The sequence below is a fragment of the Drosophila virilis genome, chromosome X (genome assembly GCF_030788295.1).
Source record: "Drosophila virilis strain 15010-1051.87 chromosome X, Dvir_AGI_RSII-ME, whole genome shotgun sequence".
NCBI classification, from domain to species: domain Eukaryota; kingdom Metazoa; phylum Arthropoda; class Insecta; order Diptera; family Drosophilidae; genus Drosophila; species Drosophila virilis.
In genome coordinates, this window is record NC_091543.1 from 25,748,281 (window position 1) to 25,774,223 (window position 25,943).

The 25,943-nt window shown below is 43.6% G+C and overlaps 4 protein-coding genes across 11 annotated transcripts in view; 1 reads left to right on the forward strand and 3 right to left on the reverse strand.

The window, feature by feature from the left end:
- Positions 1–797: 797 nt before the first annotated feature.
- Positions 798–25,943, reverse strand: part of LOC6631824 (chaoptin) — a 209,995-nt gene continuing 184,849 nt past the window's right edge. For all 8 annotated transcript variants that reach the window (XM_070211380.1, XM_032440214.2, XM_070211378.1 and 5 more), the window contains 5 exons: positions 20,226–21,332; positions 18,510–18,772; positions 5,066–8,000; positions 4,420–4,958; positions 798–3,431 (listed from right to left, as the gene is read on the reverse strand). In XM_070211380.1, the coding sequence (XP_070067481.1) occupies positions 2,346–3,431; positions 4,420–4,958; positions 5,066–8,000; positions 18,510–18,772; positions 20,226–21,078 (5,676 nt within the window). In that variant the 5' untranslated portion in view covers positions 21,079–21,332 and the 3' untranslated portion in view covers positions 798–2,345. The remainder of the gene's footprint in view (positions 3,432–4,419; positions 4,959–5,065; positions 8,001–18,509; positions 18,773–20,225; positions 21,333–25,943) is intronic.
- Positions 10,155–12,210, reverse strand: LOC6631823 (peptidyl-prolyl cis-trans isomerase G). Its single transcript, XM_002055159.4, has one exon. The coding sequence runs from the start codon at positions 12,076–12,078 to the stop codon at positions 10,327–10,329; it is 1,752 nt and encodes a 583-aa protein (XP_002055195.1). The 5' UTR covers positions 12,079–12,210; the 3' UTR covers positions 10,155–10,326.
- On the reverse strand, positions 13,972–14,737 carry LOC6631822 (uncharacterized). Its single transcript, XM_002055158.4, has one exon. The coding sequence runs from the start codon at positions 14,673–14,675 to the stop codon at positions 14,136–14,138; it is 540 nt and encodes a 179-aa protein (XP_002055194.3). The 5' UTR covers positions 14,676–14,737; the 3' UTR covers positions 13,972–14,135.
- Positions 15,741–16,794, forward strand: LOC6631821 (uncharacterized). The gene is made up of 3 exons (XM_002055157.2): positions 15,741–15,894; positions 15,966–16,442; positions 16,511–16,794. The coding sequence occupies exons 1-3, from the start codon at positions 15,744–15,746 to the stop codon at positions 16,696–16,698; spliced, it is 816 nt and encodes a 271-aa protein (XP_002055193.2). The 5' UTR covers positions 15,741–15,743; the 3' UTR covers positions 16,699–16,794.

Sequence of the window (25,943 nt, forward strand, 5' to 3'; positions counted from 1 at the left end):
ATTTATTGTTAAATTTCGTTTGTCATTTATTTATACTTTAGTTCTTGTTGCTTTCAATACAATATTTATTTTGTTAATAATAATTTCATTTATTGCATTTGTTTTGTGAATTCTGTTTGCATTTGCCTTTCAGGTTCTACATAAGACTAGAACTATTTTGTGAATATGTGTGCGTGTGTATGTGTGTGTGCATGTAATCCTGGCGAGGGATATCAATGTCGCTAAGCCCGCAGCTCAGAGGGCATAGCTAATACACACACACTCACTCACACACACACGCACATACACCGCAGAGCATCTGAAAAGCTTCGTTAACGCGTAGATACTCATATAATTTTTTATTTTTCATTTATTTATTATTTTTGTTTCTTGCATTTATATTCTTAAGTTTGATTTTTGATTTTGATTTGCATTTGGCATTACGCGCAGCTATTTCGAATTAGTTTTCTTAATCCAGCCCCTATATATCGGGTCTTCCTGTTCTGATAGCCATAGCACATAGCTCACAAAATGCCCATACACACACATATTTGTTTATATGCATATAAATTAGCTATTGTAATGCAGTTTTTATTAAACTCAAGCATAGGCTGTTTCAGTTAAAAACAAACACATGAATGGGTTGCCTACACCCACATTTGCTGGGGAGTGCTGGTGGGGGGCTATACGAAACTGGACTATGCATAAATTAGACATTTCTTTTGATTTGATTTGTTTTTTGTCTCTTTATATCTTTTCTTTGGCTTATGGTTAGTTTGCTAGCATTATTTGCCTTTGTGTGTGTGTGTGTTTGATTTTGCCATTATATGAATTTTTGCACTTTTGCCATAAATGGTTTTATGATTTCATTGTTCATCTTTCTTTTTTTTTTTTTTTGTTTACACTTGACTTGCATTTTGCATTTTTTGCTGGCTATAAAGTAATTGGTATACTACGCAGCTCTTTGTCACATAAATATGTTTGTTTTTCTTAAATATAATATGCATTCATGTTTGTATTTGTTTATATTATAGCTAAATCTTTGACTAACGCTAAAGTTATTTATTTATTAGTAATATTTAAAAAAAAATTGTTTATGTATTTATTGTATTAGGAAAATTATAAATACAAGTTAAATTCAAGTGAAAAGAAAGAAACGAGTTTTGCATTTTAAAAATGAAACTCTTTGAGTTTTATCCAACAGTTTTGCATGTCGCTTGCACTTACTTAATTTCATTAAATTTTTTTTTAATTAGTTTATTAATTAGTTAATATGTTTCTCTTGCAGTTTGATGCTACGCGTAGAGATAATTATATTCATTCATTTTTCATTTACTTTTGTTTCTATTTGCTTAGTGATTCTTACTTACCGCGCTGCTTTCAAAAAAAATTCCATTGATTAAATCTAAGTTTTTTTGGGCTCAAAAAAAAAACAACAACATTGATTACAGAGTTGTGTCCGTGCTTATGAATACTACATGCATACATATGCATAAGCATATGCACATGCATATGTAGCGACGCAATGTACACACATATGTAACTGGCTTTTTGATTTATCTCCGACATTTTTCATAGTTACTTTTATTTCAATATATTTATCATTACTCTAAAAACAGATTTTTCTTATTTATGTATTTCATTTTTTTTCCATTTGCTTGTGAGCTGAGTTTTCATTTTGTTTCAACTTTTATTTACATTGAAAATCGTTTACTGTGTGTATTATTGTTTGTTATTCTTCTTTTGGATGTTCTTCTCTATTTTTTTAAATTGTCATAACTAAACGAACGTTGAACGCATCATGATGATTATTATCACTAACCTAGTTTTTTTTTTTGATTTTTTTTTTTTTGTTTTTTTTGGTAGTTGGGTTTTATTTTTTTACTCATAAATTAAATGCATTTTGGGCCACATTGAAAACATAAAAAATGCTTTGGCATTTTCTCTGATTGAAAAAGTTTTCATGGTAAATGAATTGAATGCCGCATGAAATATGAAATTGTGCGAATCGAGAGTGGGAGTGTTTCGCAGATCAACAGAGAGTGCAGCGACACACATATTGAGGTCTGCCACAGGCGAGCCAGTGTGGTAAAATGAATTATGTTGAATCGAGTAACCTTTTGAGTACTGCATATCACTGTATATGCTGCTGGCATGATTGGATAGGTTATTGCTGCACACATTCCTGGTGACATTGACAATGTGGAGTGGAGTGTATCCATTTTTGATGGCCATTCGGATTGAACTTCAGCATAATAGACAACATGCACAGGTCGTAAGTGGGAGCTCTTTGAAAAGGGCTCTCAAATTCGAATGCATTTGAATAATTTGAAAAAAAAAGAGATGGCTTTGAGTAGCTAGTGTGACTAACAGACGCTTAGATGATTCGTATTGAGTACCACGCCTGCGGCCATATAACCCCCAATGGCGCCGTTGTTTGGACGATGCGCTGCTTGGTGATGGTTGTGACTGTGATTGTTGTGTGCGTTTCCTGCTGCCGGCGAGACGGTGGAGACGGCAACAACATTGCCGACGGCGGCGGCGGTATCGCCGTTCTCCACAACGAGACCCGCTATGCCCACAATGGGACTGCGACTGCCCGACTTGGCCATGGGCAAGGGTACACCACCAATGGGCGTTGTGGCCGTAGTGGTGGTGGTGCCGGTGCTCAGGCTCGTGCCGCTTATATGTGCGCTGATGCCGCTTGGCACGCTGGACATGTTGTGTGCAGCAGTTGATGGGGCTGATGCCGCAGAGGCAGCTGCTGCCGCAGCTGCGGCGCTGTTCACATTCGCTGCGGTTCTGGTGAGCTCCTCGTTGGGTATGGAGAAGTGACGATAGGAGATGTACTCTGGTGGCATAGCCGCCTGTCGCTTGGCGTTCTCGATGCGCTGCTTCTTGAGCTTCACGTAACTAAGCACCGATATCATCACTATGAATACTATAATGCCCAAACAGCAGCCGACAATTAGGCCCAGGCGTCGTGTCAATATCGAGTGTATAAAGCCGTTGCTGGACAGGCCATTCTCATCGGTAATGAGGCTGGGCGTTGAGTCCAGCGTCTGTACGTCCGTGCAGGCCGAGATGTGCGAGTTTTTAAGCACCTCGTGCAGCGCTTTGTCCGTTACAATGCTGTTCTCTATCAATGCCTGCTGCTCCAGCTCCTCGACCGCACCGCTCAGGTGCTGATACGGCGAATAGTTGTCCGGCAGTGATGGCAGGGCGGCCACATCCCCAAACCCACCACCACCAGCATAGGCAGAGGCGCCACCGGTCATGGACAGCAGCAGCTCGTCTCGCGTCTCATTGTAGTGCAGCCTTTGAAGCGCATTGGCCAAAGGCTCTGAGAGCCAATTACCAGTGCCGATGACGCAGATGTGATAGCGCGTGTTGGGGCTCAATTTCGTTAGCTTTGTCGAGCTGGCCGTGCCGTTTAGCCGCTTGCCGTGTATCTGTGGAATAAATTAACCAAGTTTCAAGATTATTATTGCGTTGCCAACCTCAACCTCAGTATACCCACACCCCGATACTCGTCATCATCGTCGTGTCGTTTTTATTAAAATTTTCTCTCGCGGCCTGCGGCTGCAATTTGACTAACTGAACCGGACAATGGGGTCACGCTAGCTTCCAATTTATTTATTTTGTTAAAACTTAACGGCAAAAACATACGTTAATAAATTAAAATATCAATTATTGCTTGAGCAGTCAATAGCAGAAGCTTTAAAAACCAAGCTGAATAATTAAATAACTTGAGCGATTTCCAACACTAGAAAGCTCGCTCGATTGCGATAATTAAGCGATAAGTTGGCTTGCTCTACACAATATTATTTATGATTACTTATTATTTTAGCTAAGATCTGTCATTTGTCATCTACCATAGAGTAATTAACATATATATGTTTATTACTCTATGATCATCTGCAGAGGCGCAGAATTGCGATTACCAACACTAAAAAGCTCAACCGATTTTCTTTCCTAACGCTTCGATTGCTCTATTCAAAAAATATATTTATAACGCTATTTAAGCTCCTGGCTGTTACATGTTTTCCATTGACGTTGTTTTTCCAACTTTCAATCGATTTTTATACACATTTTCGTGCAGCTTGGCCCACTGTGCTATGTCTGGCATCTTAGTTAGTTGAGGACCCGGGGCGACGTGTTGCTTAAATTAAATTTTGTATGCACAAAGTTGCGCAGTTTATTGCCGATCGAACGAGGCCACATGGCTCTTATCCGCCGCCAACCACCCTGTAGCCCTCTAAGCGTTGATTAAGCGTTTATTAAAAGAAAATTAGGGGCCAGAAGGCAAACTTGGCCAGCTCAAATGACGGCGGATGGTCAGCTCAGATTCAGCATCGAGTATTTATCATCGAATTTCTGTCAAATTTGGCGCGTCCAGTGTCAGTCTGTTGTTTGTTTGAGCAATCATTGGCCACTCACCTCATCCGTAGCAGCAAACTGCGAGAGATGCTCTCTATCTCTGTCTCGTTCAAACTCCCGGTCTTGGTCTCGGTCCACGTCCCTGTCCCTCTCTCGCTCGCGCTGGCGCACACCTTGCCGGTGCCTGTCCTGGTCTCGGTCTCGGTCTCGGTCCCGTTCCATTTCCATTCCGGGCTCGCGTTCGCGGTGATTATCACGGCCTCTGGTCTCGTCGCGGTCGGTTGGGGCCGCAATGAGTCCATCGCCGGTGGCATGGTAAACAATTTCAAAGCCAGTGAGGCCCAAATGGTCACGACTCTGCCAGGAAACGACCACCGAATATGGCTGTATGTCCTGTATGGCCATTTTTGGTATTAATGGGGCATCACAAAATTGCTGCGGCTCCATGCGGCCAAACACCTTGCCGCGCAGCTCCGTTGGGTGTTCGCACCTCAGATAATTAATGTTATCGCCGCCCGTTGGCGAGAGCGACCATTTTCGATGATCCCGCAGCCATTCCCAGAGCTTTTGTGCATCGCAGGTGCAATGCAGTGGATTCTCTATGGGTGCGTGTATGTGTGAGTGTGCGGAGAAAATACGGATGAAAATTACGATGAGAAATAAGCAGCTAATTAGGCGCAGACTGAATTTCCGAACTGTTACTTACCCTCCAATTTCAAAGAACGCAAATTCGTTTCGAGTGGCCTCAGCGGCTCCAACGGCACCAGCTCAAAATAGTTCTTGCGCAGATCAAGCAGCTGCAATTTGCGCAGATAGCGGAAGCCATCGTTGGAGAGCGCCGTCATGCGATTGCCCATCAGCAGCAGCTCCGTAAGGCTGTGCAGATTGCGGAACGTCTTCTTGGAGATGCGATCCAGCTGATTGAAGCTCAGGTCCAGCGTTTGCAGTTGTCCCAAGTCGCCACTGAACTCGTCCAGATCCTTGAGCGTATTGTGCGATATGTTGAGCAGTCGCAGCAACCGCAGACCTTGCAAACGTTCCTTGGGCAGCATTTCCAGTTCATTGACGCTGATGTCCAGGGTGAGCAGATTGGTTAATGTCTTAAATGCGCCGGGCGAGATACGCGTTATCCGATTGTTGATCAAGTGCAGATGCTGCAGCGCCTGAAAGGCTTCAAAGTCCTTGGATGTGAGTATGGACAGGTTCGTCTGGCAAATGTACAGCTCCTTCAGATACAGGTAACGCTCCTCCTTGACCGTATAGATCTTATTTATCGGATTGCCAGTCAAATTAAGCCAGGACAAGCGCGGTATGGACACATCCGAGAGCGCCGAGCTGGGTATCTGCAGGAACCGATTGCTGGACAGATCCACGCGCTGCAGGTTGATCGAGTGACGCAGAAAGTTGGCCGGCAGCGAGAGCAACAGGTTGCCACTCAGATCCACATTGTCCAGTTGCGTCAGATTGACTGCATTGAAGCCGCTCAGCGAGCTGATCTTATTATCCCGAAGTATTAGCTGCCTCAGATTAAGGGTGCCGCTCAGCTTAAAGAAGTCAATGGAGTTCAGCTGATTCTTGGCCAGATCCAGTGTCTCCAGCGTGCTCAGATTGTACAGTGCAATGTGTGGGAACTCGACCAGATTATTGCGGCACAGACGCAACTCCTTGAACACGTTCAGCCCGTTGAAAATGTTACGGTTCATCTCGGTAAGCTGATTATCGCACAGATCGATGCGCACCAAGTTCGTGTTCTTCGCAAAAAGCTGATCGGGTATGCTGTTCAGGCTGCAGTTGGCCATGGACAGCTGCTGCAGCGAGCGCAGCTTGTCGAACATGCCGGACATAATGCCGCCAAGGCTGCCGCCGATGCCCACATGACTGAAGTTGTTGTGGGACAAGTGCAGACGACGCAGACTGGGCACATCTAGCTTCTGTATATCCGCCGGATTCAGTTGATTGCGCTCGAGATTCAGCTCGTTTAGATTCTGCATGGACTTGAAAGTGTGCTGCTCCAGCTTGCGCAACGAGGTGTTGCGCAAATTGAGTGTGCTCAGCGGCAGCTCATCCAGAAAGATGTCGCGTGTCAGCTGCACCAGCGGGTTGTGCGACAGATCCAGCGACTTGAGCTGCTTCATCCGGCTAAAGGCGTAGCCCTCAATAGCTTCGATTTGATTGTACGCCAGGTTCAGCTCCTCGAGACTGTGCAATGTGGCGAAATAGTCGCGCCGCAACTGTCTCAGCTGATTGCCACTTAAATCGAGGAATTTGAGCTGCCCCAGGCTGACAAAGGTGTCCTTCTCGATCTCTCGTATGTGATTGTTGCTCAGGTAGAGCCGGCCCAGATGCGGTGTGTCCACGAATAGCGAACGATTGATCTTCAGTAGCTGATTGTCGCGCAGCCACATGATCTGGATGCGCTGTTGCTGCCGGAAAGTGCGCTGATGGATTTTATGCAAATAGTTCGATTCCAGCTGTATGGAGAGTAGCGAAGAGTTCTGCTCTGGAAATATGTCCTCCAGCACGGTCAGTTGATTGTCCTGTAGATTAATGTGCTGCATATTGGCCAGAGTATGAAATGCGCCCGGCTCAATGTCCTCAATGTTATTCTTTTGAATGTGCAGCTCCTGCAGCGCCGGCAACGGTTCAAAGACGCCCTTCCGCACACGACGAATGCGATTGTTGTGCAGCCGTACTTCGCGCAGCTGCTCCAGCTTGCGGAACATGCCGATCTCCAGATCCTGAATCTCGTTGTTGTCCAGCGACAGCGACGATAGCTTAGTGCACTTGTCGAATAGAGTGACGGGCACCAACGGTATAAAATTGGACCGCAAATAGAGATGATCCAGATTGGCCAAAGTGCTGAAGACGTTGGGATCAATGTGCGAAATGCCGTTCGATTCCAAGTAGATAACATCCACGTTCGTTGAATTGGTAAAGGCATCAGCCGGCAGCTCCAGTACATTGTTCTCCGACAGAAAGACCTCGCGCAGCTGCGGCAGGTTGGAGAAGACACCGCTAATGGCGTGTATGTGATTGTGACTCAGATCGACCGTTTGGAGCCGCTTGTTCTTGTCGAACACCTTTGGATCTAGCGTAATGATGCGATTGTGCGACATATCCAACGACATGAGTTCCTTGAGGCTTCTGAACGCCTCGGGCTGCACGATCTCAATCTGGTTGGCATAAAATGAGAGCGTCTTCAGCTGCGGAAAGGCGCGAAAACAATCGTGGACAATCTCACTAAACTGATTCGAGCTGAGATCCAGTAGGATCAATGAGGGCAGCTGCAGTGCGGCCGCTGTTGCCGCTGCCGCCGAGGCATTGTTTGTGGCCAGCTGAATGTCCCCATAGAATGTGGATATCTTATTGTTGGACAGACGCAGGATGCGCAGGTGATCCAGCTTGCGCAGCGCCATCATCGGGAATGTTCGCAATCCATTCTCCGAAACGTCGATCTCCTGCATGCAGTCCTCCAGTCCGGCAAAACCGTGCTCCGGTATGCCCTGCAGTCGATTGCCCTTTATGTTCAGCTTGGAGACTCGTAGTCCATAGAAGCTATAGTCATCGATGCGCACGATCTCGTTGTAGTCAAAGTCCAGGGCGGTTAGCTTTTGCATGGAGCTGAGTGCTCGCGAGGGCAGCTGCGGATAGGGAGGGGATTCAGAAAGAAGAGATAGGTTAAAAGTCCGGCTAATATGCGAGATGTTAAAATTGATATTCATGTATGGAGGATTTGTTGAAATTTGAACTATTTGCTTGTATAATATCTTCTTATACCTTTAAAGAAAAGGGCTCTACGTGAGCCTGTGCCACGATGGCTCAAGTTCACGGTTCCTATTGCAGGCTTAGAGCATACATTCCAATTAAAACCAATACTGTTTGGATGGGTCTTCCATATTATTTTCCCTGGAGATCTATCTAAGACCTCTGTCCATCTATGGCTCACAGCATTCAGCAAAAGCTCTATACAAAATAGTGTCTTAAGCCACTATCACTAAAAGAGCTGCTGTATGGGCCGAAACCCAGAAACGGACGGACAGCGGGCTCTGGGGTGCCCGTACTATCAGATCATAAGACTCTGATCGGGACCCGCACCACCAAGACTATTTACAAGTTTAATTGGAGCATGGAATAGTACGCAATTGACACCCGGATCATAGATCAAACCAAGTCTCAAGGCCTATGGTGAAAGCAGGTATGCCGAATGGATACTTCTAGTATGGCTCCAAGCTTTGAAGAAGGTATTACAGATTTAAATCTCCGATTAGTTTCTTTATAAGTTTGAACAGCCCAATCGGTACATATATCCGAGTCGGGTGGAACAGAACACTATATCATATATGAAGATACCAAGATCAAATGAAAATGTCTTCCCTAGAAGAATAACCTTTTCGATTATTTATTTCTTAACCTGATAAGTATTTACGACTATAATTGGGGGAAACCCAATTTTTATAAGCGAAAGTCTGATTTAGCAGATATGTTGGTCAGATGTTGAGCTGTGGGGCATTTAGGCCAATTTAAGTTAGCGTCGACTTTTAGGGTTACAATAATTCGAGTGCAGGGTAACCGTCGGCCGGGCACTGCCGATAAGGTCATTCGAGAAATTAGGATAATGCAAATGAATATGCGTGCGCTGTAATTAATGGCAACAATTGTGCAATGCTCGAGTCGCAATCAAGTTTGTTTAATAAATAAAAGTAAATACGCGATAACAAATTAACGTTAACAAAATGCGTAATTTTGCGGTCGGGCTATTATGCAATATTGGATTTTAAAACAGTTTTATTCGCTCCTTTATTCATGTAGTTACTTTTTTTTATTTATATATTTGCACAGCTGGCTTCGCTCGAATCACCTGTTAATACGGGGCCCCATAAAATATTTAAATTGTTTTTAATAGCAATTAATTGAAAAGTTCGCGCACTTCTTATGCACATACATACATATGTGTCTATAATTGCGTTAAAGTACGCCAACAACAACAAACCAGAAAACCAGTGCCACGGAGCTCTGAAGAAACGAAAGCTTGGTTCTGGAGTGCGAACAATGGACTATGGAAATAATGCCCCACGAGCTTTTTGGCATAGTCTAGCCTATTACACGCGCGAGTATTTATAAATTGTTTACGTTTGTGTATTGACGAAGTTTACAAGAATTCAAAAACAAAATTTCAACTGTCATTAAATTATCTGACAGCTCCAAAATAAAAGCTGATACAGATAGGTTAAGGTGAGTATCTTATATGTTGTTCCATAAAAGTCGCCATTGAATATATATACAAAAAAAAAAAAAAAAAACCTAGAATAGCAAGGAATCTATAATAACCTTTTGCCGATTCACATTATTCTCATACAAATAATCAATTTAAATTAGGCATTTAGTTAGTAAAATGATTAGCAAACGCAACTGTCATATCTTTTAATTATACAATCCCTACTTAAATATAATTTTCTTTTTTTATATACGTCTAAAACGAATACAGTGAAAACTCTTCTAACGGAAACTCTTTTTGGGCGAACACCGTTCTTGTGCGGATATTTTCTTTCAAATAATTTTGGATCAGGACTCCGGTTGATCAGACAAAATATCTTGACGAAAGCTGTCCGCCCAGAAGAGTTTTCACTGTACATCTGCTTTGGAAAATGTATTTATAGGTTAGTCCTTACAAAATCTAATACTAAATACATGTTAATAATGCGAGCATAGGCATGTGGAAGAATTATCTTTTGTATACGAGCTGTCAATACTTTGACTCGAAAAGAGCTTCAGCTGTCGATATTCCGTATCGATAATTCAGAATCAAAGTTGATTTTGATATTTGTTTTATTGTCAGTCATTCCTTATATAAAATCAACACGGATTGTTTCTGTTTGACGGAGGATTGAAATTAAAATGCAAATGATTTACACACAGGGGCTTGGAAAGTATAAATATTTTTCTGGCCCGCCGCCCATCTATTCCAATTCAAAAGCGATTTCGAATGTTGAGCGGCGAAGGATAACGACGACGCATAGGAAAACGGAGCATACTCTTCTCGAAGGGGGAGACAACAATACGCTGGCCATCGATCTTGCCGCCATCCATGTTTTTAAGAGCGCACTCGCAGTCCTCGGGATTGGCGTACTCGACAAATGCGAATCCACGTCCGGCACGTGAATATCCGCCGCGATAGAAGTGATCTATGGGAAAGTCAACGTTAGTCAGGGGCCCGAAGCTGCCAAAGATCTCCACGATATGCGACTTGGTCACCTGCCGTGTCAGGCCCTTGATATGCAGGCGCACGGTCTTCAGATCGTGATCATGAGAACGCAATGGACTCGGCGTACCGTCCAGGCTACGCCGACGGTAGCTCATCGATGGCGTCGACGATGAGGACGGGGAGCGGCGAATGCGGATCCGAGCGCTTATGTCCGACATCGAGCGCCTTTCCCGGGAACGGGGAGTTGGGCGTGACAACGAGCGCCAGTTCCTGGAGCGCGACGTCGAGCGACTCGAGACGCGTTTTTCAGCTGAACGAAATGGGGTATAGTGGCGCTTCTCCCTTGGAACTGTGGTTGCGCGGGACAGCATGCGCCGCTGCCTGTCTCTTGAGGTTGAACGCGACGAAGACTTTCTGTCTTTATCTTTATCTTTGTCCTTATCTTTATCTTTGTCTTTGTATTTGTCTTTGTCTTTTGCTTTTGCTGCGGCTGATTTGGATGATGAAGTCTCTTCCTTTTTCTTCTGCGATTTAGTGTCTGGCTTCCCCTTGTCCTTGCTTGAAGCCGATGGGCGATGTTCCTTATCCTTAGATCCGGATCTGGCAACTGAAGCCGAAGCTAAAGTCGAGGCTGAAACCAAAGTCAAAGCCTTATCCACACCCTTGCCCTTGGTTGTTGAGCTCTTGTCTCTGTTCTTGTCTCTTTCTTTTCCCCGCGACGATGGCCGCTGCGCTGAGCGCCTCTCCCTTTCCTTCTCTTTCTCCTTGGACTTTGTGGGTGCAGCCGGCTGGCGCTCTCTGTTTGATTTTGTGGCAGCAGTTGTGCTCTTGTCCTTGTCTTTTGATTTTGATTTTGGCGGCGATTTATTCTTGGATTTTGGAGTTGGCGACTTTGTCGAGTGCTTGCACCCGCTCTTGGATTCAATGCCTGGCAGCCCAGAGCGGCTACGATGGAGAGTGCGGCCGCGCTGCTTGGAGCAGGGAACCGGTGACCAAATCTCTATTGCTGGCGGAGCTGCCTTCGGTGTTGGTGTTACTGGTATTGGTATTGGTATGGGTAATGGTATTGGCAATGGCATTGGAGTTGAGCTTGGCGGTGGAACTGGCGCAGGAACAATAGCTGGCAGGGGCGGCGGTACAGGAGTCGGCACAGCCGCCACCACAGGAGCCCTCTTGCGCGAACGGCTGCGCTTCGATTTGTACTTGGAGTTTTTTGAAGATTTGGTTTTTCGTGAACGGCGATGGCGGCGCTTCTTTCTTTCCGAGTCGCTCTCGGACTCGCTCGACGATGAAGAGGAGGAGCTGCTCGATGAGCCACTGGAGCAGCTGGTGGAATCGCTGTCGGTATCGCTGCTGGCCGATGATGCCGGCGAGGGCGTCTTTATCTTCTTCTTCGCAATGTTCGGCGCCAGCGGTGCCTTGGATCCGGCCTTCTTATCACTCTTCTTGTCCATCTTCTCCTTCTTGGATGACGGTTCTCCGCTATTGTTGCCTTTGCTTTGAGCTGCCCGACGCATCTTCACGTAACGCTGCTTTAACTCTTCTGAACCAAACAAATGAACAAATTTAAGTTTTCCTTTTATAAATTTTTATTTTATTGGAGCGCTGTTATTTAAGCTTGTAACTCGACGAGATTTGCTCTGAAATGAATATAACCAGCCTAGACGTATGCCGATCCTGAAACGCAAAGTGCAATGCACACTTTGATAGCAACAAAATCTATTTTAAAAGGCGACACGCACAGCCATTTTGAGGCACACAGAGTTGCCAACAGCTTTCCCCAAATAAAGCTTGCCGCTGGCTCCAATGTTCGTTTCGTTCCCATGTTCCTCTGAAATAGTTAAAGGCTCTGCACCTGAAGCTAAATTTCATTCATTTGATAAGCTACGAGGTTGCGGGCTCAAAGCACAGATCGTAGTTGCCAGTGCTATTTTATTATTGATTATACGTATTTTGATTTTTATTTAACATTAATATTAAATATTAAATCAATTTAAATTACAAATAGACAATAGAACAGACAGAGAACGAAATGTTGGTCATCGTAGCGTAAATGATTTATCTCGAAGAGACTCTGAATATATTTCCGAATGCAAAAAAAAAGCGAAAAAAATCAAGATCTAGAGCCAGCTAAAATCAGCTGCACGAACTGCGACTCATTTTAAAAGTTTAAAATCAAGCTACACCAGTTCGATAAATAGTGCGATATGTTCAATAAGTGATTGATAAGTTTGAAGCAGATGACAAAATGGCTCACATGTGATTTTACTTTCAATTTATGCTGCAGCTGTACATATATTTATTATAGTGCTAAACAAGTTAGAGCAAGCTTAGATAAACTCGCTTTTTATACCCTAAACCCATTAAAAAAGGGTATAAGGGTATGTTGTATTTGTGCAAAATCCAACAGTATGTAACAGGCAGAAGGAAACATCTCCGACCCCACAAAGTATATATATTCTTGATCAGCATCAATAGCCGAGTCGATCTAGCCATGTCCGTCTGTCTGTCCGTCCGTCCGTCTGTCCGTCCGTATGTATGAACGCAAGGATCTTAGAACCTATAAGAGCCAGAGACTTGAAACTTGACTTAAGATGTATATGCTAAGAGTTCCCGCGCAGATCGAGTTTGTTTCCGATAATCGATAACTTACAACGTTTCCAAACAATCGATAAAACTTGACACATAGCTTCTAAAATAAAATATATATATATATGCATTTGATGTTGGAAGAAGAGGGTTCAGGGTATCCCCCAGTCGGGAGTTCCCGACTAGAATCTCTTGTTATAAATTAAGTTAAGCTGGTTTGGTTAAGCAGACTTGATCTAGAAGGCTTTATTGAACAGTCGGTTCGAACCAATTAGAATTTGTTTGAGTTTTGCAGCCCCGGCCTTAGCATAGTTCCAAATCTGAGCTATAGACAGTCAAAAAAGTCTAAGGATTTGTATGCGATGTGGCTATGCGATCCTCTATCCTCAAATGAAATGAACACATTTTCCTTTTTGGACTGTTTGGCTTTTTAATTGCATTAAATTACAAAACTTCCGCTACAACTGAGCCGGCATGTGGGCGGGGGGGTTGAGCAGGTGACTGCACACGGACTGGACAGGGCGGAGTCTGGGCCCTGTGACATGGCCAAGCGAATTACGGGCTTTTAATTAATGTACTGACATGGAAATTTATGGCAGTCGATTTTAATTTATTGAACATTTGCGACGCCGCTTGGTCCGCTCCGGCCGCTCAGTTGCCGCTTTTGGCTTGGCGCCTTGAAACGCGCCTCAGCAAATTTATGGCCAAGTCATGCGAGGAGCCAGCGCCTGGCCAGCGGCTGTGGCAAGTGCTGGGGAGGGGTGAGGTAACATGGTATAGGAGCAGCAGAGACAGGAATAAAAACAGAACAAAGAAGAGCCTGCCATAAAATGATATTTATTTTTATTGTCGCAACATTATGAAATATTTACGAGCGCTTTGAATTTGATGCGAAGCAACCAAGAAATAAAAAGAAGGGACAAGTTGGTATATAATAAAATATAAAATATATATGCATGTGCGGATATCGTTGTTGTCAGCGTGCCTAGCCCTTGATAACGGGCGCCTTTGAGCGGCACTGCACATCGTGGATGCGCACCAGCTGCAATTGTGGGTTGTTCCAGTTGATGCAGTTCCTCTCCCGGGCATCGCAGAGGCTCAGCCAAAGGTTACGCCCGTCTCTGGTGCGCCAGCAACTGTTGGGCGTCTGCCTGTTGCAGGCCTTGTCAATGCAGCTCACATGCACCTTGATGTTGACGTTGGGCCTGGGCTTGGTGGGGCGTGGTATGAGCACACATCGAGCGGTGCCGGTGCTGCTAACAACATTGGCGCACTGCCCGAGGCTGGTCTCCCTGAGCGGCGGCAGGCCCAGACTTCTGAGGGCGCAGTTGCGTTCGCGCAGCCGGCAGGGCAGCATCTTGGTGCACATATTCGTTTTGGCATCCCGAGTGCACACCCTTCGCTTGTCATGTAGATCCAGGATGTGGCAGCGACCCACGCACACTGTCGAGGCGCCCGTGTTTGCCTCGGCGGAAGCCAGCAGCACGACCAGCAGCAGCCAGCAAGTTGTAAGCTTCAACATCATTCTACTTGGTTTGAACTGCAGCTGTTATCGGGAGCTAGCTTATGTTGTTGATGATTGTCAACGGATCGGGCTGGCTATTTATATGTGGCCAGCCCCAGTCAAGCGGGCACGTTAACTGTCTTATTGTCTTACAGAAGCTACTAAATTGTGCTCCAATTTACATTTATTTGTATGCCACGCGACACGTGTTTCTTTCATTTTAAGAGAACGGCAGACAATCGACTGTTTTGACCGATAAATCATGCTGTAAAACAAGGCGCGGAATTGCTAAGGGGATACACATATATAGCTTGGATTCTCTAAAATATCTATTAACATCAATTCATGCACAACTTGAATTTTATATTATTGAAGAAACTAAAGCGGGCTTTCTAATAATAATAGTAATAATAATGTGAGACAAAAATAAGATAAAAATCCTTTATATGCTTCCACATTATGATTGACAGCCTAGTTTATAAGTTCTTATTATTATCTATAACACTATGCAATATATTTAGTCTTTTTTTTGCTTCTAATTTGTTGTTAACTGTGCTTTTTAGCAATGCAAAACTCTTCTTTAAACATTTTTAATATGAGCAAAAATAATTAAAATTTAATTAAATGTTTATTTAATTAATATTTAAAAATATTAAAAATTGAAATAAGCTTTAAGCCTTGGCCACATAGCCCACAAGCTAATTAAGGAAAATTATGTATTAAATTAATTATTTTGCTACATAAATATTTACAAATTTATAATCAATTAAATTTTTGAAGTGGCCTCTATATAGAGTGGAGGCAATTTGATACGGAAAGCATGGCTTTTATTTAATTTAATTTATTTTTACTCCTAATTATTCAGTATATTTTAACTCGTTTTAAAGCTGAAAACAGCCGCAGATTTCTTCATTAAATATTGCCTCCAAATAAGTTTAAATAAAAGCTAGATATACTATATATAACTAAGTGTTTTCTTAAGTCCTACTCCCCAAAAGTCGCATAAGCGGCCATTCAAGTGCTTCTGTTGTTAAGGTCAATGGCATTTACAGAGTAGTCAGACAAAAGACGACGCATGGCAAACAAAGAATGTGCCGACTGTTGTTTCTATCATACGGCAGCCGGTCCTTTGTTTTGCCTAGATGCAGGAGCTATAAAAACGTTGTGCGAAAGGTCCAAGCCAACAACTTGTACACCAGACACGGCTCACATAACAACATGCAGTTGACCAGGTTAATTGGTAGGTGCTCTCGCTAGTATTGTAGCCCTGGGGACTGGCTAAGTTGCCAATTGTCCACTTGCTTTTTGCAGTAATTGTGCTCAGCGCGGCGCTTTTGTTGCTGCTGTCATCGCCGATCGACGCCTGGACGCCCACATTGATACCCACGTCGGGACCGGTCACCATTCTGCCCACGCGTTGGCCGCTGTGTCGGCTGCCCGCTGTTTGTGCTGCGCGTAGTCCGCGTGTCTGCGGCCGCGCTGAGGATGGTATGTGCCGTCGCTTCAGGAATATTTGCGAGCTGTTGGAGCTGAATCGCCCGGATTTGAGCAGCAGCAACCAGCTGACTTGGACACACACGCAGGAGCGTGACTGCCGCACGGTGCGCGGCGTGGGCGCAGCATACGCGACCTGGTGCCATCAGGACTGTCCCAGGCGACCGGTGGCCTGTCGACGCACGCCCCGCTCCCAGGAGATATGCGTGCGTTCACGCAACCATCGGCAGTGCAAGGTGGTGGCCAACCGCTGCCAGCTACTAAACAACAACTGCCACTCGCGTCCACGCAACAGTAAGTGCTGGCAATCCCCAGGTGTCCTACTTCACAGCTCACTCGTCTTCTCGCTCATTCCTTCGCAGATTGGCTGCCGGCAGACAAGCGTCTCTGCGGCCCGATGCAGCTGGGTGATAAGCCACGTGCCTGCGCAACGCTGCCGCTCACCAGGAAGCCCGATGTGACCATTAGGCCAGTGCTGCCCCCGCCACCACCTCGGATCACGACCACCCGTAGACCTGGGCCTGTAAATGTCACACTAACAGCTGGCTAAGAAGATTGCTGCAAGCGTTTTATTCTTCTACAGTTGCACTTTGCTTTTCTCTTTTTGGTATAAATAAAACCAACAAAGTGAACATTCTGCAGAATATTTGCTGCAGTATTAACCATTTAATTGCAAGCAATGCCATGGAGAGCAGGAACCAATGCTGTCACGCCCATCGCCTCTGTATACATATTTCCAGCTGGATGCCTTTTGCCAGCCAGCCGCAGCGGCCACCGCGTTCGGCGAAAATTATTATATTGAACGCAATTGTTTTTAGCTTTGGATCGTTTGTTATTTCGCGGCGGCAAATTACTTTTTATGGCTGCCCAAGTGCCGCTTGTCGGGTTTACGTTAACGGTGGATGCCGTTGCCATTGCCGTTGCCACTGTAGCCACTGTTGCCACTGCCGCTGTTGCTGCTGTTGCTGCTGCTGCTGCTGTGGCGGCTGTTTTTCCAAATTTAATGGCTTAGAAAGCCATTTGCATTTTTTCGGTTGCCCAACTTTGTTCAACATTATTGACGCCGTATGTTGGCGCCGCTAATTAGCTTTGGCTGCATCACCAACATCAGCCCCAATCTCACCGCCAAAACCGACAGCAGCATTACCAGCAGCAGCAAACAAATACTTTACCAGTTATGTATTTTATTATGCAGCTAACAATCAGTTTTGAGCGCTCGTGACTTGATTAAATTTTGCAAAATTTAAATAAACACACGTTCAGTCTTAGTTGACACAATTATCAAAGGTAAGTTATATATTTGTTTAATTAACAAGAGTAATTTATACATTTGTTTGATAGGCAACTGATTATCTCCACGCCAGAGTCAAGTTTTGCCCTCGACATTTTATTAAAGCAGCCCGTAAGTAGGCAATGAATTTTTGACAACCGGAAATGGGAGACAGCCGCCCACGGCCGCCATATTAGAAGCAGGTAAGCCTCCATAGCATACTTTTGCGCGGTCTTGAAAATCAATAAACCAATAGGAAAGGATTTTGAATAAATGCATAAAATTATCAAGTTAATCAGAGCTGTTTGTTTACCAAGAACTGGACCTAGAACCAAAATATTTGAATATTTTGATTGAAATGTTTTGGCTCAAAATAAAAAAGACTTTTAAGAGTGACTCGGCTGCAAATCCTAAACTATTTATCATCATGGATATGTAAAACCAGGTGCCAGGTAACTGGGCAATTGGCTCAAGCTGTGATATTTTTATTCGGTTGCTATAAATTTATCTTGTGAGTGGAATATCTTAAAAACGCTGAAGTTATTACTAATCACTAAGGCGTTGTGCTAGGCTTCTTAGTGAAGTTTGCTTAATTTTTAAGCTCATGCTAATTTATACACCTTTTTTTCACACTTCAGTCAAGTGGGCCATGTGGCTGGCGCACATTAATCGCCGTTGCTGTTGCTGCTGCCTTTTGTGTGTTGTGTTGTTAGCTGACAGCCAACAGATGATTGTCACACCGTTAGTTAGGGCGTTGACTGTGGGGCGTGGCTGGCGCTGGCATGCCACAGGCACACGGTTGCAGTGACGGGCGGCAGCAGCAGCAGCAACAGCAGCAAAATGTAAAGTGCAATAAATTTGCATGCAATTATTTTTGGTGTCTGTCGCCTACGTTTGCGTTTGCCCCACTTTTGCTTAGTTTTCACTTATTTTGCTGCAAGCAACGCCCCCGAAAACAGGTGCCAGTGACAATAGTGCCACTTTGAGGTAACCTGCCAGCTCAGCCATGTCAGTATTTGTTTTGTGTGTGCGTTGGCAAATGCAAAGTGTTGCACATGGCGTATACGCAATGTAATTCGTTAGCCGCTTACCTGCGTTAATTTGCCATTGACAATGCTCAGAGACTCGAGACTGCCGCGCACATTGCGCAGGCTGTTCTCCTTGAGCGCCTCCAGGTGCGAGTGCGAAAACTGCAGGTGCCGTATGTGCACGCCCGGCTGTATAACGTCCTGCGAGAGTGATGTCACGGACCGATCAAAATCGTAAATGGACAGCGAGTGTATTGGCGCCGAGATGCGTTCCAGCGTCGAGCGCAGCGACAGCGCCGTCGTGCCAGGACACTCCAGAAACAGGCCTGCGAAATAACAAGCACAGAAATCCAACATCAATTAGAACAAGTTGCGCGCCGCGCATTTCAATAAGCCTGCCCGCAGCCCCAACACAGAGCAAACTGATGCCACTATGACCCTCAGTTGCAGTAATCTATATTATTCTCCTTGCTGGCGATTGTTATTAGTTAATGATGCCTCAAATTTCACCAGGCAAACAGCTTGAGTAAGCACACGGACAGAACACGGCTATAGCGGTGCGTTCGAGTGTGGCATAAGTAGTCAAACTTGCAAGTGTGTGTGTGTGTGTGTGTTTCTGTCTTGGCATTTTATTCACTCTTAGGATTCAAACAGACAAGTAAATAATCAGCTTAAGTAAAACATAATGTTATCGAAATTCTTGCAAATTGAACGCATTCTATAAATAAATGCATTAGAGCAATGTAAATAATCAATAAATAGAAACTAAACTTAATCCTATGCGGTAGAAACAGACAATCCTTACTGTGCAGCAGTCAATTAAAGGAGCTTTTGCCAAATTTCTGGCACCTAAGCCATGAGTTTTTGCTAGACAAACTTTAACAGATAGTTTTAAGCTAGCTAAGCTATGTGGAAAGATCCATTGAGCTACTTTTCTTCTAAAAGCACTAATTCTGATTGAAAGCTTATCTAAATTTAGAAACTCTTAACATCAGGAGATTTTAAAGCCCGTGAAAGTTTTGATCTAACTTAAAGCTCATTCAGCTGCTCACAAACAAAAGGCTTTATTGCACTTATTGAACTGGCAGCACATAAAAGCTTTAAGGCTGTCGAAAACTAAAGCTCTTGCTAATTAAAGCTTTGGGAAAGCTGAGCTAATTTGAAAGAAAACTGAAAGGCCCGTTTAGCAATTTTCTTTTCTACATAGACTTAAGCTGTTTGAAAGATCATCGGACTAATCGAATAAATTAACGTACAAATTTAAGGAAAAAAGCACATAAAAGCTTTGGACGGTCTCAAAAGCTAGTACAACTGCTCACAAAAATAATTATTGATAATAATCGAATCTTATATAATAATCTTATAATAATAATAATATTAAATAATGTTACTAATACATAACAACAAGCAAAGAGTTGTGGCTTGCCTAGTTTCTCATGAGCTGCTGACAATACCTTGATTTAATTGACTTGATAACAATGAATACATGTGAGTACCCGGTGTGTGTGCATTCGCATTCAAGTGATGTCCACTCGCAAATGCTGCTCTACAGATGCTCTCTGGTGTCAAAGTAAACAATCTTTGCATGTACACACACACACACACACACACAGACACACACACACGCACACACTTGCACACACTTAGGGCGGGTGCTGTCGTGATTTGTTATTGTGCCTGTCCACACGTTTTTGGGTGCAATAAACTTAACTCTGGTCGGCTGTGATGCGTTTAATTAGCTGGGCCGGACCGGCCGGCCGGCCAGCCGCTTGGACTTACCATCTTCGAACTTATAGCAGGGACAGGCCGAGCTATCATCGAAGCTGGGACACTCGATGCCGGCTGCTCCACCACCGCCGCCAGCCCCATGGCCGGCACTGGCGCCGCTGTTTAGCTCGTAGTGTAGCTCTCGTGCGTTGCTTTTGCCACCGATCAGCCCGCTGCTGACGCCGCTGCTCAGAGTCTTGTGGCCGCTGCTCAACGAGCGGGCGGAGCGCTGAGCAATTGTCGACACAGTTGGTGTTGCTGCTGGTTTGGCTGTTGTTGTTGCTGCTGCTGCTGCTGCTGCTGCAGTCGTTGCGAGCATCAAGCACAGGACAATCGAGAGACAGCTACGTTGATGCAGTTTGAACTGTTGCTGCCGCTGCTGTGGCTGTTGTTGTTGCTGATGCTGATGCTGCACTCTGGCAACATTATTGCAATGTCGACGACGCTGTTCTTGGTCTCGTCCAAATTCGTGTTTCTGTTCAAGTTCTTTGGCTGGCGCAACGGCGACTGCCTCACCAATTGTCCCCGTTGCCATTTGCTTTATTTGATGTCCTTGTTCCTGACGTTGTTGATGTTGCCGCTGATTATGTTCCTGCTCCTGCTGCTGCAGCTGCTGCTGCTGCAGCTGCATGTTTTGATGTTTTGCTCCCTGTTTTTGTGGTTCTTCTCCGTTGCTGCCGCCTGCCGCAGCTGCCCCTAGCATGCGCCTCTGTTGACAGTTGCTAGCGTTGATGCTGCCAATGTTGTTGCCGTTGGGACCGTTTGTTGACTTTGTGCATTTTGCTAATAAGTTTGTGAGCGCTGCTGCAGTTGCAGTTGAATTTGCAGTTGTCGTCGTCGTGTTTGGTTTGCTGCCCTTGCACATTTTCGATTTCTATTTATCCAAAATCTACGAGACACACTCTCTCTCCCTCTTCCCCTTGCTGGCTATATCTCGCTCCTCTGTGCTCTCTCTCTCTCTCTCTCTGTCTTTGTTTTTTGCCAGGTTTTTCACTTGATTGTTTCAATCAGCGCACGGCTGAAGCTCCGATTATTAAATTTTTTGTTTTATTTTCCCCCTCTGCTGTTGCTGCTATTACATAACGCACGAGTATTTCGCGTGTTTTAGGCGCGCGCCATCTGCAAGTGAAAGGAAAGGAAATGAGTTGAAATCGATATCAGGTCTGATGATAGAGTTGCATAGAATAAACATAGACATTTGATTGCAGGCACGTAATTAATTTGATTTAATAAGGATTGTAGTTACACTTCGTCTTGTGTTTATATTCAACATTTTTTATCTCAACTCTCACGCCTGATTTAAGGTAAGTTGTGAGCTTTAAGATTTTCCATTTTGTACTTTACTAAAGAAAGTCCAATGTTATTATGCTTGCTTAGATATTAAGACATATATATTAAGATACGAGATTCAGAGAAAGAGTCAGATAGAGTGAAAGAAGTAATAATTAAGTAAGCCCGGTCTAGAAAGTACGCAAAGGTTTTGCTTGTTCAAAATATTGCAAATGCATTTCTAACATGGTCTCTCTCGCTCTTTTTCACTCTGTGTTTGCTTGTCGCTCTCTCTCTCTCTCTCTCTCTCTCTCTCTCCATCTGTCCATCTGTCTTAATCATTAATAAACAGGCCTTCAGCTAATGCTGCCCGACAAATATTTTCAATTTATGCAGTTGAAATTAGTTTTTCCCTAAATTTTGCTACTCTAGTCTCGGGTTGCATGCATTTGACGCTGCTGCTGCTGCTGCTGCTGCAGCTTCTTCTTTTTCTTCTTGGCCCCCCGCCGCTGCTTGGTTAGCATTTTGGGCTAACAGCATTTTGTCATTTGCGCGCACTTCCGCTTTGGTGGTCGCCATTTTGTCGTGCCACTCAGCCACCGCAGCTACTGAGTAGTTGTGTCCCCCTCCCCCCCAACACTTCGTCTCTTACACGGCCAGCCCACAGCTCACCCTTAGCGCTAGTTCAGCATTATTATGAATTATTTTCTTGGGTGCTTTTCGCCACACTTTTTGTGCACTGCTTCTATGCTCTTCTTTTTGATTTCTGGTTTTACTTTTCTTTTCTTTTCGTTATGTTTTCTTCTTTTTTTTTCAATTTTAATGCCATCCGCCCCAAAGGAATTTGTGTCAAGTGCGTGAATTTTGCGGGTATTTAGTCTCGAGCGCCTAATTTACTGCCTTTTTTTATGCGAACGCTGAGGGGTGGGCGTGGTCAAGGCGTGTCGGTCACGTTGGCGTGCTATATTGTTATTGTTTTATTACTCTCTCCCACTTCCGCTCCCAGTCCCCCTCACCCCTCTCTCACACGCACTCTGCCCACTTCTTCCGCTAACTGTCCTGCTGCTCGTTTTCTAATTAATGCGTTTTTTTTTCGCTCTCTCCTCTTGGCCAACATTCGCATTCAATTCCTGCGCCATTAAACGCAATTAAAATTATGGCAGCTAATGCCAGCCGTCGACGTCGCCTTAGCCGGAAATTTTGTTTTTGAAAAGAGCACACACAAAAAAAAAAAAAAAAATAACACAAAAATTGCAATGAACCGAATATTAATTATTCCATACATCCGGTAGTTGCAGCTAAAATGATAAAATACAAAAAAATGTATGTATACATATGAATAAATTTAAAACTGCATAAAATATTTGATTTCAGCTGCATGAAAGTTGAGCGCCGGCCAAAGGTCAGGCGTGCAAATATTTGTTCAGAATATTCGGCCAATTCGAGCAAAAATTGACCGTAATAAACCAAACAAAATAATAAAATAAAAGTATTTAATTTACACCTGCTAACAGATTTATGAATTAACATTAAGTCGAAACTGGCTTAATGAATTCCATCAGCGACAAAATCAATTAGGCAGAAAGTCTGGCAGCTATAATATTTTGTAAAAATGCGCTAAACAGATGAGAGATAGCATCACGATCTCATAAAGTAAATTCATTCTTCATCAGGATCATTAATATTCGCATATATCATTAGCAGAACAACTTCCCCGTTTATCTTTCAATATCTACTACATTTCCATAATATCGATAAATATCGATTATTATATTACTATCGCCCCTTCCCGCTACCAAATAGACAAGCCTCTGTCTTGAATGTAGAGGCTTCCCCTTGGAAATGTAGACACTTTTGATCGAACAACAGATTGGACTATAAACACCGAAGTCAAACAAAAATGCATATCCAACAACGCCATTAATTAATCGATAGTTTCTAATCGTTAATTGATGGCAACGGTCTTGCAATAAGCCGAAATTATCGCGTGCGGCCATTTAATTTAAATGGAGCAAGAGAATTTTCATAATGGTTCGTTTTTAATGCCATTAAGTCTTAATGCCTGTGGGAGACGCTTAGCAAACCATTTAAGTTGGCAATTAAATAGTCTTTTAGTACAGTGAAACACCTGTGCCGTGCGACACGTCACATGGCCACGGGCAACGGCTGTCCGATTGGCGTTCGCTTCCCAGCTGATTTGCCTATATAGTTCAAATATGCTCGTTAATGTATTTTATGCCCTGCCATTCATCCCCCGCTGGCAATTTCAATTAGTGGCCATGACAACAGAACTTGTTACCACAATTTTGTCGTTCCGAATTGCAGCTGGTCGTCTCGTCGCCCAGTTAAGAATTTGTCTGCCAGCGGATGCGTTGGTCAGCCCGTTTCGCAAGTCAATCGCTTGATAAAACTTAATATATATACTTATATATGTATATGATGCGTGTGTAATTAATTGAAAGTTAATTGTATAGCGAAAATGTGCAATGAAATTGAAACGAATTACGCGAATGGACTGAAATCAAATTTGATGCGGCGATTCACTTAACACTCGCAAATGCGCAAAATATTAAATATGCAATATGCTCTTAATAATAATAATAATAAAATCATATAATAACAAATTCACGGTGCGGCCACAATACGATTAAATGCTTGAACCAATATTATTTAATGTCTGCTTTTTTTTTTTTTCATTTTTACCCTTCTAAAGGGTAATCAAATGTGCTCATGAAACGATTGAAGTATCGAAGAAAATATCTCCAACAGCATTGGGTATATATATATTTAATCTGTGTGAACAGCCAAGGCTGTTCCCTCAGCTGGAAGCTATCGTATACCGTAACGAACTAAGTATATCATATAGCTGATAAGAAATGATCGGTCGACAATTAAGTTCTTATATGAAATACCTTTTCGTTCTTTAAGACATCTTGACCAAAGACGCCATTAAATGCTTATCATATTCTTCTTATATATATGCCAAATCTTATCAACATCGGAATACTGTCATAAAGCAGCCATAGGGCTGATCGTTCGATAAATAAGTCCCTTATATGAGTTAACTTTTCCCTCTTCATGAAACTTTGACCAAAACTGGCATTTCTTAATTTAAGAGTTCGAACTTATCAACATCGAAATATTATATACAATATTGCTGCCTGTTTTACACTTAAACCACATTTTATTGACTATACCATATAGCTTCATGGGAAGAATCGTTCGCAAATTAATTTTTTGTATTGAAAACTTTTTTGTTTTACGGTAAATTGTCACCAAAATATAGCCCTAATATTTATAATTGCTTAATAAGGGAAAAGCGGGTATATCGGGCTTGTGACACGTCCGCCCTTTGGGCTCGAAGTCCGCTAGACTCTTGAAGTTGGGACAAAGTGCTATGGATGGCCGCCCACTTATGGGCGAATAGCTAGGCCTACCAAACCAAAATATTTCCAAAAGTCGCATTTTAAATAACAGTCTAACGTGTCCGGAGCCCAGCACAAAATCAAGAAGACTGGAACTTTGGTCGGTGACACTGTGAACAGAGTATGGCGCAGTTGATATAGACCCGAATGCAATGTTATAGTTCGTTTGCGTTGGGTGCTCAAACACATACTTCACTCAGCTAAGAGCCTTCGAGGCATGGCCCACTAAATGTTGCCAAAACTAAAACAGAAAAAAGGTACCTGAACCTTAACCTGAACCTTTACGTGCCACTGTAGGCGAAGGGAAAGCAGGGAAGAGAAGCTGGCGATAAAATGAAAAATTGCAATTTGTATGCAGTTGCTTGAAATTGAATGCATCGCTGCCCCGAATGTACCTAAATGCGAATATGAATATTCGTATGCATGCGAATATGAAAATGAGCAGGAACAGAAGCTAACTGCAAGCCCCCCTTCAACCCACCACCCCCTCAATATCAGCCAGTCGACTGCAATCAGTGGCAACATTCTTGGGTCAAAGGTCCAACGAACTGTGTGTTAATTAAAGTTGTTGTATGTATGTATATATCAACGAAAATATCAGCAAATCGATAAGTTATCGATAAAAATACTGACGATTGTTCCAAACAGCCTGTTTGGCCAGATTCCATAAGAAGTGTCAAGCAAACTCCTTAAATCAATCAGTACAAGTATTCGATTAATTTGCATGGCTATGTCAAGCATCCAATCGTGACCACGTATCTTTAATTCCTCAGCTCTCTGCAGCGAAAGTCCGATGACAAAACATGGGCGATTAGCTTAAGACGGGCTATTTTTTCATTCACATTTGTAGATTTTACCTAGACCCAGACTCAGGCACTAGGCGCTGCGACAGAACGATGATGAGTTGGCATTTCGGCGACTCTCGAAAATTAATTGCAATTAAAAATCCAGTTGCCTGAGCCAACAACAACGAATATATTGCTGATGATGATGATGATGATGATGATGATGATGGTAACGATGATGAGGATCTCTA